The sequence below is a fragment of the Periplaneta americana genome, chromosome 1, assembly GCF_040183065.1.
Source record: "Periplaneta americana isolate PAMFEO1 chromosome 1, P.americana_PAMFEO1_priV1, whole genome shotgun sequence".
NCBI lineage: Eukaryota > Metazoa > Arthropoda > Insecta > Blattodea > Blattidae > Periplaneta > Periplaneta americana.
Window position 1 is genome coordinate 135,567,920 of NC_091117.1, and position 12,944 is coordinate 135,580,863.

General features: G+C 36.5%; 2 protein-coding genes across 2 annotated transcripts in view; both read right to left on the reverse strand.

The window, feature by feature from the left end:
* Nucleotides 1-936, reverse strand: part of LOC138701152 (beta-1,3-glucan-binding protein-like) — a 55,646-nt gene extending 54,710 nt beyond the window's left edge. The window contains exon 1 of the mRNA XM_069827773.1: nucleotides 818-936. The gene's annotated coding sequence lies outside the window, so the exon portion shown is untranslated. The remainder of the gene's footprint in view (nucleotides 1-817) is intronic.
* A 5,606-nt stretch (nucleotides 937-6,542) lies between these two features.
* LOC138701167 (beta-1,3-glucan-binding protein-like) overlaps nucleotides 6,543-12,944 on the reverse strand; it is a 109,459-nt gene continuing 103,057 nt past the window's right edge. The window contains exon 6 of the mRNA XM_069827793.1: nucleotides 6,543-9,009. Coding sequence (XP_069683894.1) covers nucleotides 8,806-9,009 — 204 coding nt within the window. The 3' untranslated portion in view covers nucleotides 6,543-8,805. The remainder of the gene's footprint in view (nucleotides 9,010-12,944) is intronic.

Genomic DNA, 12,944 nt, shown 5'->3' on the forward strand with positions numbered 1-12,944 from the left:
TCGATTTTAAAGAGCGTTCATGTACGACGTATAAAATACCCCTGTCCCTGATAGGACTCCAGATTACATTTGTTGTCCATTAAATAAAATAATACTATAGATGTTCTCATTTACACAAAATAAACAGAAAATATTAACGGTAGAAAGTTCAATACTAATATTATTGCATTCACGTCTTCAGTATAACTCTCATGCTCAGGAAGTAGGTAAAGAAAAAAGTTCTATTTATGAACCTGCCGTGGCTTACTCAAAAGAAAAAATATATGTTACATTAATCAATATAGACTATTAACTGGGAATAGGGAATCTATTAAGTTATAAAATTTCTAACGAATTTCTCTACCAGATTATATGAAGAGTCCACTGCAAGAATGATGGATGTCACTTTCTTGTCGAAAATGAACCAAGACTGTCAATGCATAGCATAAGACATATAGAATGTACATACAGAGTTATATGGCATTAACGCTGATAGTCATTGTCCAGTAATGATCGGAAAATCACAGTTAAGCTTTGAGCGCTAAGCATTTCAAACTTTCAATTGCTTCTCCTGCAAAATGTATTCCAAATGACATCCATCATTCTTGCAGTGGACTCTTTACATATCAATGACGTAATATCCTTATTCAAGAAATTATCATAATAGTAATCAAAACATCATGTCAGATTCAAGCAATCATTATGCATGTAAAAAAATGAAATTAGGCTGTGTCGGATACAGCCGCAAGTGTTTTAGGCGTGAATAAATCTATGTGGACTGGCAAAATAAAATGCTATTATTTATTTTAAGCTTCGCATTACTTTTAGGCACACGTACCTTCAGGTTGCTCTTGTGCTTCACTTCGATATCAGGCACAACAGACGCAGAAACACTGCACTCGCCCGCACCGTACGCGTCTTCTCCGTTCTGACCCTCGGCTTTAAGACGTGCCCTATATCAGACCATTCCAAGTGGGCAGCCCTCGTGATGCCCCGTGGGTGCCCTGGGTTCGGAGGAGCTGTGCCAAGCCCCGGAGAGAGACAGCGAGTGAGTGAGAAAGAGACATAATACGGATCGCTGAGAGGGTTGCATGCGTGCAAGAGTGGAGTGAGCCAGTGAAGTACATATATGGATGACACATAGGAAGAATTCAAGAATTACAACAAGCTATTACAAAATAATGCAAAAAAATTAAATTGTACCTTTTTCTTTAATTAGGAAGACAAATGACATTTCTTTGATTTCTTTCCCTTTCAGCTATATCAGGAAAAATTGTTTGAGTAGAATGAATGCGTAACACTGCTTCCAACGCAACATCGAACAAACATGACCTAGTTTACTCTTATTTAGGTTCATAACTGATAGTATGTGTCCACAAAGGTATGTAGAGCAAATATAATAATTAACTGTCTATGCGTGGATAAGCGGAAACTCTTTTTGTTCCAAGTTCTTATAAAACGCAACGAGGCCGCCTGGAATATTGTAATATCTATCTTTCAAAATTGTGTGACACTGAAGCCTTATCAATTATCTTTGGAATTTGACTGCAGCCTGCTCAACATTTACAGAAAAGGGCGTCATAAAAATGTTCACAAAGTTCCTACACGCGGCGACAGATTGTTTGTGGGCAGAGACTAATTGTCTCAAATAACGTCACCAGGGCAGGACACAATATCTCTGAAGTTGAAATCATGCACCCCTTTACAAATATTCCTTCCGTAAAAGGCCGGCTACTTTTGGCGATATTTAGGGCAACAATACAGCTCTTTCGGAACTTGGCTCAATGTGCTGCGAAAGAAAGCGAAAATGAATTTTTAACGACATTGTCACTATACAAAAAATACATATAGGCCTATAGTTAAACGGCCAGAAAATCCTTTAACAGCTTAACAAACGTTTTCATAATAATTCGCATATATTTTTGACAACTGTTCAAATAAACTTACTATAACCTAACCATTAATTGAATTATATTGCCCTTAGATACTTACTTAATTGAAATGATATTTACCTCGTCGTAAAAAGACTGCATTTCGACCTTTAGTTTCGTTATTAATGCCTTCCTCTCTTCGCCGATAATACAAGGTGGGGCATAGGAACCAAGTGTTTTAAAAATAATCATAAAATAGTTGGTTTTTGTTTTCAACACAATTTATTGGTAGAACAACATTTGTGAGAATATGTAATTTCAATTATGAGCAGAAAATTACATCTCGCATGTGATGTCCGTTTGCGTTGACGCATTGTTGAAGGCGCTGACGAAATTTGACTACTCTTTCCAGGAGATCTCAGTTGATTTGGGTGATGTGTTGACATATTGCGTCCTTCAATTCATGTAATATTCTGTTAACGGCTCCATTAAGGTGGAAATGGGCTTCATCACTCATTGCAACCATCACGTTTTCATACTGCTCGTGGAGTGCAAGCATTTCCTGTGCGCAAATCACTGTTGGGAGTAATCCCTTACATTGAATTTCTGCACAACCACCCATCTTGTATGGGTGTAAATGTAAATCGTCATGCAAAATCCGTCTTAGCGTACGATTGCTGATTCCAAGTGCAGCTGAATGTCTTCGAGCAGAGCGGTCTGGGCTGCGCAGTGTTGCTTGTCAGCATTTTCTGGAGTACGCACTGTGCGTTGGGGGCCGGGCGATTTATTCTTCAGTATTGCGCCTTTTGTTCAAAGATTGTTAACCCAACATAAGATTGTGTCACGCACAGGAACAGAATCATTGCGATTAATATTGAATCCGTAGCAAAACTCACGCCGTACCGCTGTCACAGACTCTCCATTCCTTAAGAAAACAATCATACGCAAACATGTGTCCACTGCTCCATGATGCCGACTGCAGGTGAAATGCTTTGAGCCACGGAATGTAATATCACATGCCGCACGTCTCTCCCTTTCACATTGACCGAATACAAGCCATTCCAGAAACACTTGGTTCCCATGTCCCACCTTGTATGAGCGTGGATATCAGAATCTTTAACATCTAAGATGACGCTTAATGTTGTACGTTTTTGCCGTACATTGATATGGCATATTGAACATTGTAGTCGTCAGATTAGACAAGATACAAGCTCTCCCAAAAGGGGTTAAACCCTGAACCGACTGTCAACGCACTTCTCTTCATTCTTATTAAAAACAGTTAAGCACAAACGATAGTATACCATATGGATGAATGAATGACTGATGGAACGCTTAATCCAGCAATGCCTGCAGAATATCATCGAACAGATGAGAAGAGTTGATGATCGTATGCATTCGTACACCACCACAGCCGCAGCGACAGAAAGGAGTGGGGTTCCGCCCTGGGCAGACACAGGGCAGCGTCCGGGCGCCCTAACCCTCAAACGCTGTGTTGGAATGGTCTGGTGTAACTGTTAAAATACGTAATGAGAGATTTGTGACTACGAGGAGAAAGATACGGTGGACAGTGCGCGCAGTAAGGCTACGTAAAATGATAGTTTTATTAGTTATTGTGTAAAATGTATAATGAGAAAGTACGTATCCGCTATTTGACATCGATTGTTTTTATTTTCAAATTATGAGCACGTACAGTGCTCCTGTATTATTTTCTTGCACCTAAATAGTGCTGACTCCTGCAGTTATGTTACATCAATATACATTGGATTTATCATCATCATCATCACCATCATCATCATCCTATAAGGTTTAGGTCCATAAGGCCTGTTCCGGTTCCAGATCACAATAATTGAGGGGTTAGCTGGAAGAAGGGCGTAATTCGAATTACGGCGTTTATCCGTAAAATGGCTACAAGCGTTCTTTGGCGGCGTTTCTACCAACCACCGCGATATTATACATCTACTCCCAATATACTGGAATAGAGAGATATTATTGAATTGCGTCCGTCTTCCATCTCACTACTGTGGTTCGAGGACCGGCGAAGGTAACTGCAAGGGTGTTCGCGTTGTCTGACGAAAGTTTTGATCTATCCTATTTTTCGCCCAATGGAAGCGAATATAACCTTTCTGATAATGAGAGTATCAGTGAAAATGAATTACATACGGTTTAACAAACTATGAAAGAATAATCTAGCAAGCGACGACGAAATTACGGCAAAGCTTACACAATTAGGTCAGGAAAAATGATGAAAGAAATACAGTATTACTATTTATTTTTGTTAGTGTTGAATGAATATAAGGTACCAATAATATAGGCGTATGCAGTGCTAACAAAATGTTAGATCCAGGCTAGCAGTCAGTCATTTAGGAACGACCATATTTCTGACAGGTTAGCAGCAAAACATTTAAGCCAAAAGAAATATGAGATGTCTACAGAGGGACAAGCCATTTTCTATTGATGATTTTCGGAAACTGAAATAAAAAACCAACAGAATACATTTCTTATGGGATATTTGGAGAGGAGGACCATTAAGGAACGTCAAACAACTGTAAAACCACAAAATTCTAGATGTTGTTTATGTTAGGTTATTAGATCACTTAAAGTAGTATAGTGTTTGTAAGCCTATATCCTAGATACTTTCAGTTAAAATGATAACGTGAAATAAGTGAGATTAACTATTTGTTTTGTCTGATTGTCTTCTGTTCTGTTTTGTGTTATTCACAGTAACATTCATCACATCACAAGCTGTATTCAGTGAGAGACATGACGGATATGCACTACATGTATGACTTAGCAGATGGGAATACGGTAGCAGCACGTCAACTTTATGCAGAAAGGTACCCTGGGAGGCACTTACCTTGTAGAAAAACGTTTGCACGCAAACAAAACAATTGTTATGATCAACTGTAATGAAGAAAGTGGGGAAAAATGTAAGTTTGAGGTGAATTACATTATCACGGGTCACTACAGGAAATTCCTTTCATAACTCCCTAACGAAGGGTTTGCGGTCCCATGTTCATATGAACTTTTTGTTATGTTCTGGTGTCAGGAATGCTTCCCCACATTTATGGACACATATATAGATACACCTGTATACTTCCTATCTATAGAATAAATCACTATTCATACTTTGCAGAATTCCATTCACAACACTGATGTCCACTGAATTGATAACTTTGTCTTAAATCATGATTGGTCTGTAAATGTCATGACAGAAAATATCACAATAACTAATACTAAAAATTAATAATACGTCAAGCTGCAATATAAACTGATTTATGTGTCCCATTATTATGTCTGTACTGTGTTTTCTTAACAAGAGACCAGGCGCCATGTTTTCCATATCAAGAGAAGTCTGATATTTCTACTTTTAAATGTTCAGTATTGGTTAGGAAGGAACTGGACAAAGGACTGAATTCTTGAAGTAGAAGGTGAAATAAATTATAAGAAACGATTCAGTAACAATTTCATTTATTTGACAAAGATATAACAATAAAATACAGGACATAAAATTTTATGTTTTGAAGAATATATCACTTGTTAGTGATTCATTGATTGCTCCTAATCAACATTACGGCAACCAATATGCATCAACAAAAAATCCCTGCGTGGAAAACCTCTGACTGTCCAGGCTTGACTAGTGCAGTAAAATAAAATTCAGTCCACGAATTATATAACACAAGTTTAATGGCCTTATTCTATGTAATTAATACTGATAGTGCCAGATTTTACTTCGAAAGTAATATTCGTTTTCATTCACATCACAGTCTTTCCGTATTTGCAAATTTGTAATAGAATTTCCGTCGCTTAGATGGCTAAGGGTACGTACACGTTGGAGCAACGATAAACGATAAAGGAAACGACCTAGTGACGCTTTGGTATTATCAAAGAATCATGTGTTCATATCGGAGCAACGAGAACGCGGGAGGCGAACATTTTGACTTATCACTAGAAGATATTCTATGCATCCACTTAATGACAGAAGATATATAGGAAATATCAGCTGCTAAGTTCAAGGTTAATATAACTTAAATACGTACAAAATTGAACCCGTTTCTCATCCCAAAGATAGTATAAATTCGTTGTGTTCTGATTGGTTCTTGTGATCACATAACATATGAAGAATAAATACACAACTGATCAATTTGCCAATGTCTACAATAATTAATTTAATATTCCGAAATAATAATAAATCGATTAATATTCGGATATATTGATAACCACCGGTCACTATACAGATTAATATTATCTTAATCAGAGATCATAAGAACGACAAGAGCGAAGAAAATGGTACTTTTCTTTTTCGTCGCTTTTATCGTGCATCTTCGCTTTTATCGTTACTCCAATATGCACACCTCAATGACAATGCATGCTTCAATTCTCTCTGATGTAGCATCGCTACTTCTTTTATCGTTTATCGTTGCTCCAACGTGTACGTACCCTAATACAAAGAAAATCCCCTTCATTTAGTTAGTGAACTAGTGTTATAACGATAGCGTTTGTCAGTGTTAGCAACAAGTAAATCATATTTCAGAGTAAGTTTCTTATTCTTGTTTTGGGTAATATTGCCGTTTTCCTTTGAGTCGTTAAAGAAGGTAATTTATACATTTAATTAGATCAGTTACTTATTTATATTTGGGTTATCTAGAAGTGGCTAACGGATGCAGGACAATAGATTTCCTTCCTTACTATGTTTATACATTCTCAAATATTTTCTTTGTCTTAGCCAATGAAAAATATATCTCTTGCAGTTATTTACTTTCATACTTACTGTTTCCATAAAGTCACTTCTCACATCACAGTTACAGGGCCAGTGTGTCTGAAACACTTGCAGAGGTGGGAGCGCGCCATGCAGACAACACCTGATTCAAGATCTGTTGCTTTGGAAGCGAAAAGGAGGGAAAATAGCTTTGTTTAAATGCGAAGCTGGTGAAGGAAGATAAGAAAAATAAAAGTAGAATATATCTCTTCGCCCATTGTCAATTCTGAGTATATTTCATATGTAGGCCTATATGTATAGAGTAGTGACATTTGCAGGGGTTTTTTTTTATTATAAACTGACTCCGAGTTTGAAAGTGATCATGGTCTACTTGAGAGCACAATTTTAAATTTCTCACTGAAATTAGGTGAAAATAAATATACAACTGTAGCCATTACATATTTTGGGAATACAATTTATCTTCAAAAATATGGGCTGAAAGTCAGATATAGGGCTATTAATATTATACTACGAGCGTAATTCCAAAGGTAGGCTAAGATCTAGTTTAAAAAAATGTAGCGTAATTAAATTGTATTCTTATTTAATTGGAAAAGAGTTGGTTCCCATGGAAGACTGGCACACTACGATTTATGAGTCTAATTTTAAGCTCGAGTTAAGGCGGAACTTTTCATCTCACTCTAATTTCTTGCCCACGTATAAATTTGAAGATAGCACAAGCCTAGTGACCTAAGTGAGTGTGGGTTTGTCCCACAGCAGCCTTGATTAATACTATACTTCACACAACCGTATATTGAATCGGTTTTCAATCAAAGTGATTTTGAATGGTGATTGTTCTAACTCAAAAGACAAACAGCGTAGCAATGTATAACAAAGAGCGACAAGACAACTCATCAATAAATCCTATGGCTTCTGAGTTGGACAATGATTGCGCATTAAGCTGTGTGGAATATTTAATGTACTGTATCTCATTCATTAAACTTCCTTTTATAAGAATTTAAAATAATTTATAAATACAAGGTACACAGTTATTTAATCAATAATATATTTTAACGTTTAAAAATTGTATAATATTTTAACGATATAATATCTACGATTTGCTTCGCCTTCTTTATAAATATTAAATATCTCAGGGAGGAGAATAAGATCTTGGACAGTATTACGTAGCAGGTGCCAGACATCGAATCTATTCTTCTTTTTCTTTGGTGTTGGTGTCGATTTCAAAGTTTTCAGTGGGGTGTACTTCAACGCACTATTCCCTGGTGCGAAAGATCTGATCTAGTATACGTCATTGTTCCTAGATTAGTAAGTAGGGGATATAAAATTTTTATTATTATTATTATTATTATTATTATTATTATTATTATTATAGCACAACACGATTTTAATATATTTCTTGTGAAAAGTTAATTCAGTAGCCATTTAGATAATGGTACACTCTTGAACACGATACTGGTACTCTGTTCTGAGATCTGGCAGTCTGTTCTCGACAGCGATGAGAGTAATGACTTGATTTGCCTTGTATGATTCCTGATGCCTAGTAACAATGTCCACGAGATAATCCAAAAGATACCTTCTCTATAGATGTAATTAATTTAACAATATTGCACTCTGTGGACCATAGACATTTATGTGATTAAACGAATACAAAACTTTATAGCAAAAAACGATTTGTAATGTATGACAGTACACTGTGAAGTATGCGTGAATGAGTTGACAGATACTTTGAAAAAAATAAGTGGAATCCAACAGTCAGAAAATACAGTAACTTTTATGACAAAAAATAAAAGATCTTCTAAATTTTGAAAACAGAAATTTACACATAATCCAATTTAGATTTCTCATCATTTCAGAAGGTCAGCTTATGAAAATTTAGGTTCTTCGTTGAACATTATTGTTTGCAAAATATTTATAGAAGTTGGAAAATTTAATATCTCCAAATTATTCCGCTATGTTATGTAAGGGACCAAAGTAAATGGACGCAGAATAACATTAGCTCTCGCGTAGCTCTAGCAACCAGTGAGAATGTTGTAAAGAAATTTTCATATGCAAGACGACGAATGTCTTGACGCAGACCAAAGTAATGGATACTAAACAAGTACGTATAATTCGAAAGACTTTAACTTTATGCTCTGTGAGATATGAGTTTAGGCTAACGGTGGACAAGTGTGGTAATACTGCTCTGGGCATGGACATGGGTTGGTTGGTCATGCAGACAGGGACCTTGAATGCATTCCTTCACTATGCATATGAATACACCCGTATGTAGTCGACTCGCATGGAACTGTCCTCCAAATTCCATGTTGGCAGCCACCAATCCCTGTGTTCCCAGAAGTCTTTGAGCGGATGCGGCGTTGATGAGTTCCAGGGCTTGGGATTAGGTGAATTGTACCATCCGTCGGGGAAGAAATTTCCTCCCACAGCCACGTTGAGAATTATAAAAAACTGTACAAACAAATACAATGTAAATAAATAACAACAAATAACATGACGTTGAGACGATGAGATTGACATAAGGTTATGTTAATACAAGACGTATACATGTTTAGGTAACTTTTATTAAATAGATAAACAAGTTATTTAATACAAATAAAGACTATAGAAGAGTTGTTCACTTTTTAGTGTCTGTAGTCGTCAATCACGGCCAACGTTTTGGCAAATAGGTTCTATTTTTAAGGGCATTTATTCAATAATTTTATAGTAGACTTAATAGATTATTATAGATGTTGTAATTTTAATAGAGAACTAAACAATGTTAATGATATAATAAAGAAGTAAACTCAGAGAGAGAAAAAATTGTAAGGTACGGCAAACTCGATCTCATGTTTTTGCAAGAGACCTTGGGACTGACAATGTCTATGTGAGCACCAAGCCACTTGGCTACTTGTCTCAATTAGAGGTTCGCGGTTCAAATGAAGCGACATTGAGGATTTTTTGAAGGAAAGAATAAACGAAAAGATGTACGTGTAACATAGTGAAACACACAAAAGTTGGATGAAATGACATATAGCTATGTACTAACTATTCTGCGAAGCATAGCTTCCCCAGTCAGAGGGCCGGCTGTGTTAATATCGTCCATTTGCAGCGATATGTCATGGTAATCGGATATCATACTTGAGACTTAAGTGAACTCCATCCTTTACAAGTCCAATTCGAACCAGCACTCTTAAAACTTACAATTCTCACTACGAATGAGCTTAAAGCACCGAAAATTAGAAGTGAAGTTTTGAATTTCGGAAAACTCGATGTTCAGCGAATGCCAATAAAATTGACTGAAATATAGTCTTTAAGAAATGCAATTACTCATATTAGTATACAGGTAGTATTCACGTACATATAGGCGTAATAAAAACCTATTTTAAATTACATTAATTTGTACATATTTCGAATCTGCATTAATTTTATATATGAAAAGGAACGTTTTGTTGGATGTGTCAATTTTAAACCGAAAACGTTTTGAGTTTATTGTGCATAATTTTGAAATGTTTATCTGACAATTACTAATAAAATTCTAATATGAAGAAAAAGCAGTTTTCTGCCTATAAGAGAGATTCTCGAAATATGACTAATCCACAGCCAAGCAATGTCTCAGCTCCTCACGAAAACTATTCTTTGCCTTTATCAGTTGCAGGACTAATCTGTTGCAGCTCATATTTATTTTCTTCTTTTGGATATTCAACACTTTTTTATTTATTCCGATACATCATGGACTTCGAGTGACCCCATAAGAAATGCAGAGATTTGAAATCAGATGATATAATCGGCCACTCAATGTCCCCCTCTTCTTTCGATCCATTTACTAACAACATTTGGTTAAAGAATCCTGTTATATCTAACGAAAAATACACAGGAGAAAATCTTGTTTCATTGAACTTTCTCGTTATTTTCTAAACTGTTAATGGTGTTATGTTTCTATCCGAGTGGAATTCATTAAACATATTATACGTCCTACTGATTTCTCATCTTGTCCCCTTAATGACAGCATTAGGAAGACAGGTTTGAACCATCTAAGTAACACCAACAAGGCATCACTCATAAGATAACTAAGCCAAAAGATATTGGAGTAGGGTGGCCAGTTCCTTTCCCCTTCCATTGCATACATGCTGACTAGTAACATATTTTACTAATCAGATTTAAGATGTATATAAACAATTGTTCTTCTTCTGACACATATCGTCAGATGAGGTGTAGGCCTGCTGCTGTTAATAGATGTACATATCAGTCAGAACCTCAGAGGTAGAATTAATTTACATACAACTTAATTTAATTTTATCAGGACCTATGCATAATTACGTGCAAACCACAATTGCCTATAATTATAATTATTATAATCCATGTCCTACTGTAGTAGTAATAACGTGGGTCTTGATTATGATATGAATAATAATGGGGGTGATGATAAGGATGGTAAAGGATGGTAGGACGGTAGTGATGTTGATGATGGGAGTGGTGGTAATGATGATGATTTTTTTTTATTTTATTAGGTGACAGAATTGTTTTGCAATTCGAGGGCTTAGTGTGAAACTGACGTAACTACAAAAATTTACATTTTTAGGTCTTTACACCAAACGATAATAATTTGTTCTTATACTTTGTCGCAAAAAATCGTAACTCAGTTCCGAACAGTCTTGTATATAATACAATTCGTAACTACAAACATGATGTTATAGGTCATGTGAAATAAGCGTATTGCTTGTTAAGAATTTTTGTTGTGAATAAAATATCGATTGTAGATTATTAATACATCCGCTTGTCATAAGAGATGACCATATAGGTCCAAAAAACAATTAAAAAAAATGCATACATGGAATAGAGAGAAAAATAAATACAATAGGTAGCAATCATAGTACAATATGCAATTTAGAAAGTTTAAAAATTAAACATTATATAAATGATTATGTAAAATGCCTATGGATTTCTTTAAGATATATAAACAAATATTTTTAAAATCTTGGGATGTCATCATACTGTTTTAAAATATCAGTAGTATATTTATATCCCCATCCGCGGGCACCAAAAAGCAAACCCTTCACCTCCCATGTGCAATCAATTGCATTATACCTCTCATTCAAGTGAGGAACGCGTGAGCGGCAAATGACTTGTTTTTCTTGATCAACCACTAGTTTCTTATTAAGCCCTGGAATTTGTGTATTGAAGTCGATAGCAGTATTACAAGAGATATTTCATAAATTCGTATTGAACGCAATTTAATTATTTTTATTACTTTTTATTTTTAATAATCCGTGGCGCTACAGCCCGTGAAGGGCCTAGACCGACCAGCCGGCTGCTGGCCTCACGCCCACATGCCGAAGCAGAGGTGGACGATCATACAACCAGAATGGAGGTATCGTGTGGTTAGCACGATGATCCCCCCAGCCGTTATAGCTGGTATTCGCAACCGGATTTCGCTACCTATCGTAGCTCCCCAAGTGCATCACGATGCTGGGTGGGCACCGGTCCCATACACTGGCCGAAATTTCATGAGAAAATTTCTTCCCCCATGAGGACTCGAACCAGAGCGCATTCCGTAACGCGAGTCCTAGGCGGGATGTCTTAGACCGCGACGCCACGGCGCGGAACACTTTTTTTTTAGTCGGTTATTTAATGATGTTGTATCACCTACTCTATTATTTAGAGTTGGTGGAATTGGAGTTGGTATTTGGCGAGGTGAGGCCGAGGAGTCACTCGCCATAGATTATCTGACATTCGCCTTACGAGTGGGGAAAAGTTTGGGAATAACGCAACCTGGTAATCAGCCCAGCGGGAATGGAACACACTCCCGAGCGCAGCTCCGGATCAGCAGGCAAGCATCTCTGTCAACTGAGTTACGCCGGTAGTTTAATAATAATAATAATAATAATAATAATAATAATAATAATAATAATAATAATAATAGTGAAAGTTATTCTTATACGTTTGAAGAACACTGACCTAAGCAACTCAGGTAAACAGAATCGGGATTTGAACCCAATCAGTCCTATTATTTGGTCTTTGACTTCGAGATGCTTAGTCATGAGAGAAACTTTATGTACTACCTAGCCATGTTCTGTATGTTCTCTAACAACCAAAACATCTCCATGATTCACAAAAATGCGTAGGTAGACCCAATACTTAGGACACGGCATTATGAATAGCAAAGCAGATATGAAACCATGATGACGTATTATGGCAAAACATCACATATTAGAGCCGAACACCTGACAAAGGTGAATGGCAAGTTTCAAGGTCCAGACGCCTTGCTTCTTGGGAACGAGTGATTGACTGCCCCAACTTTCCTAGTCAGTGGTGAAAAGCTTAAAACTTAAGCTTGGCCACAGACGTTCCTTCCTTTGTTCTGAGTTGAACAAACGCAACATTGATCGCAGTCAATAAACGAACGA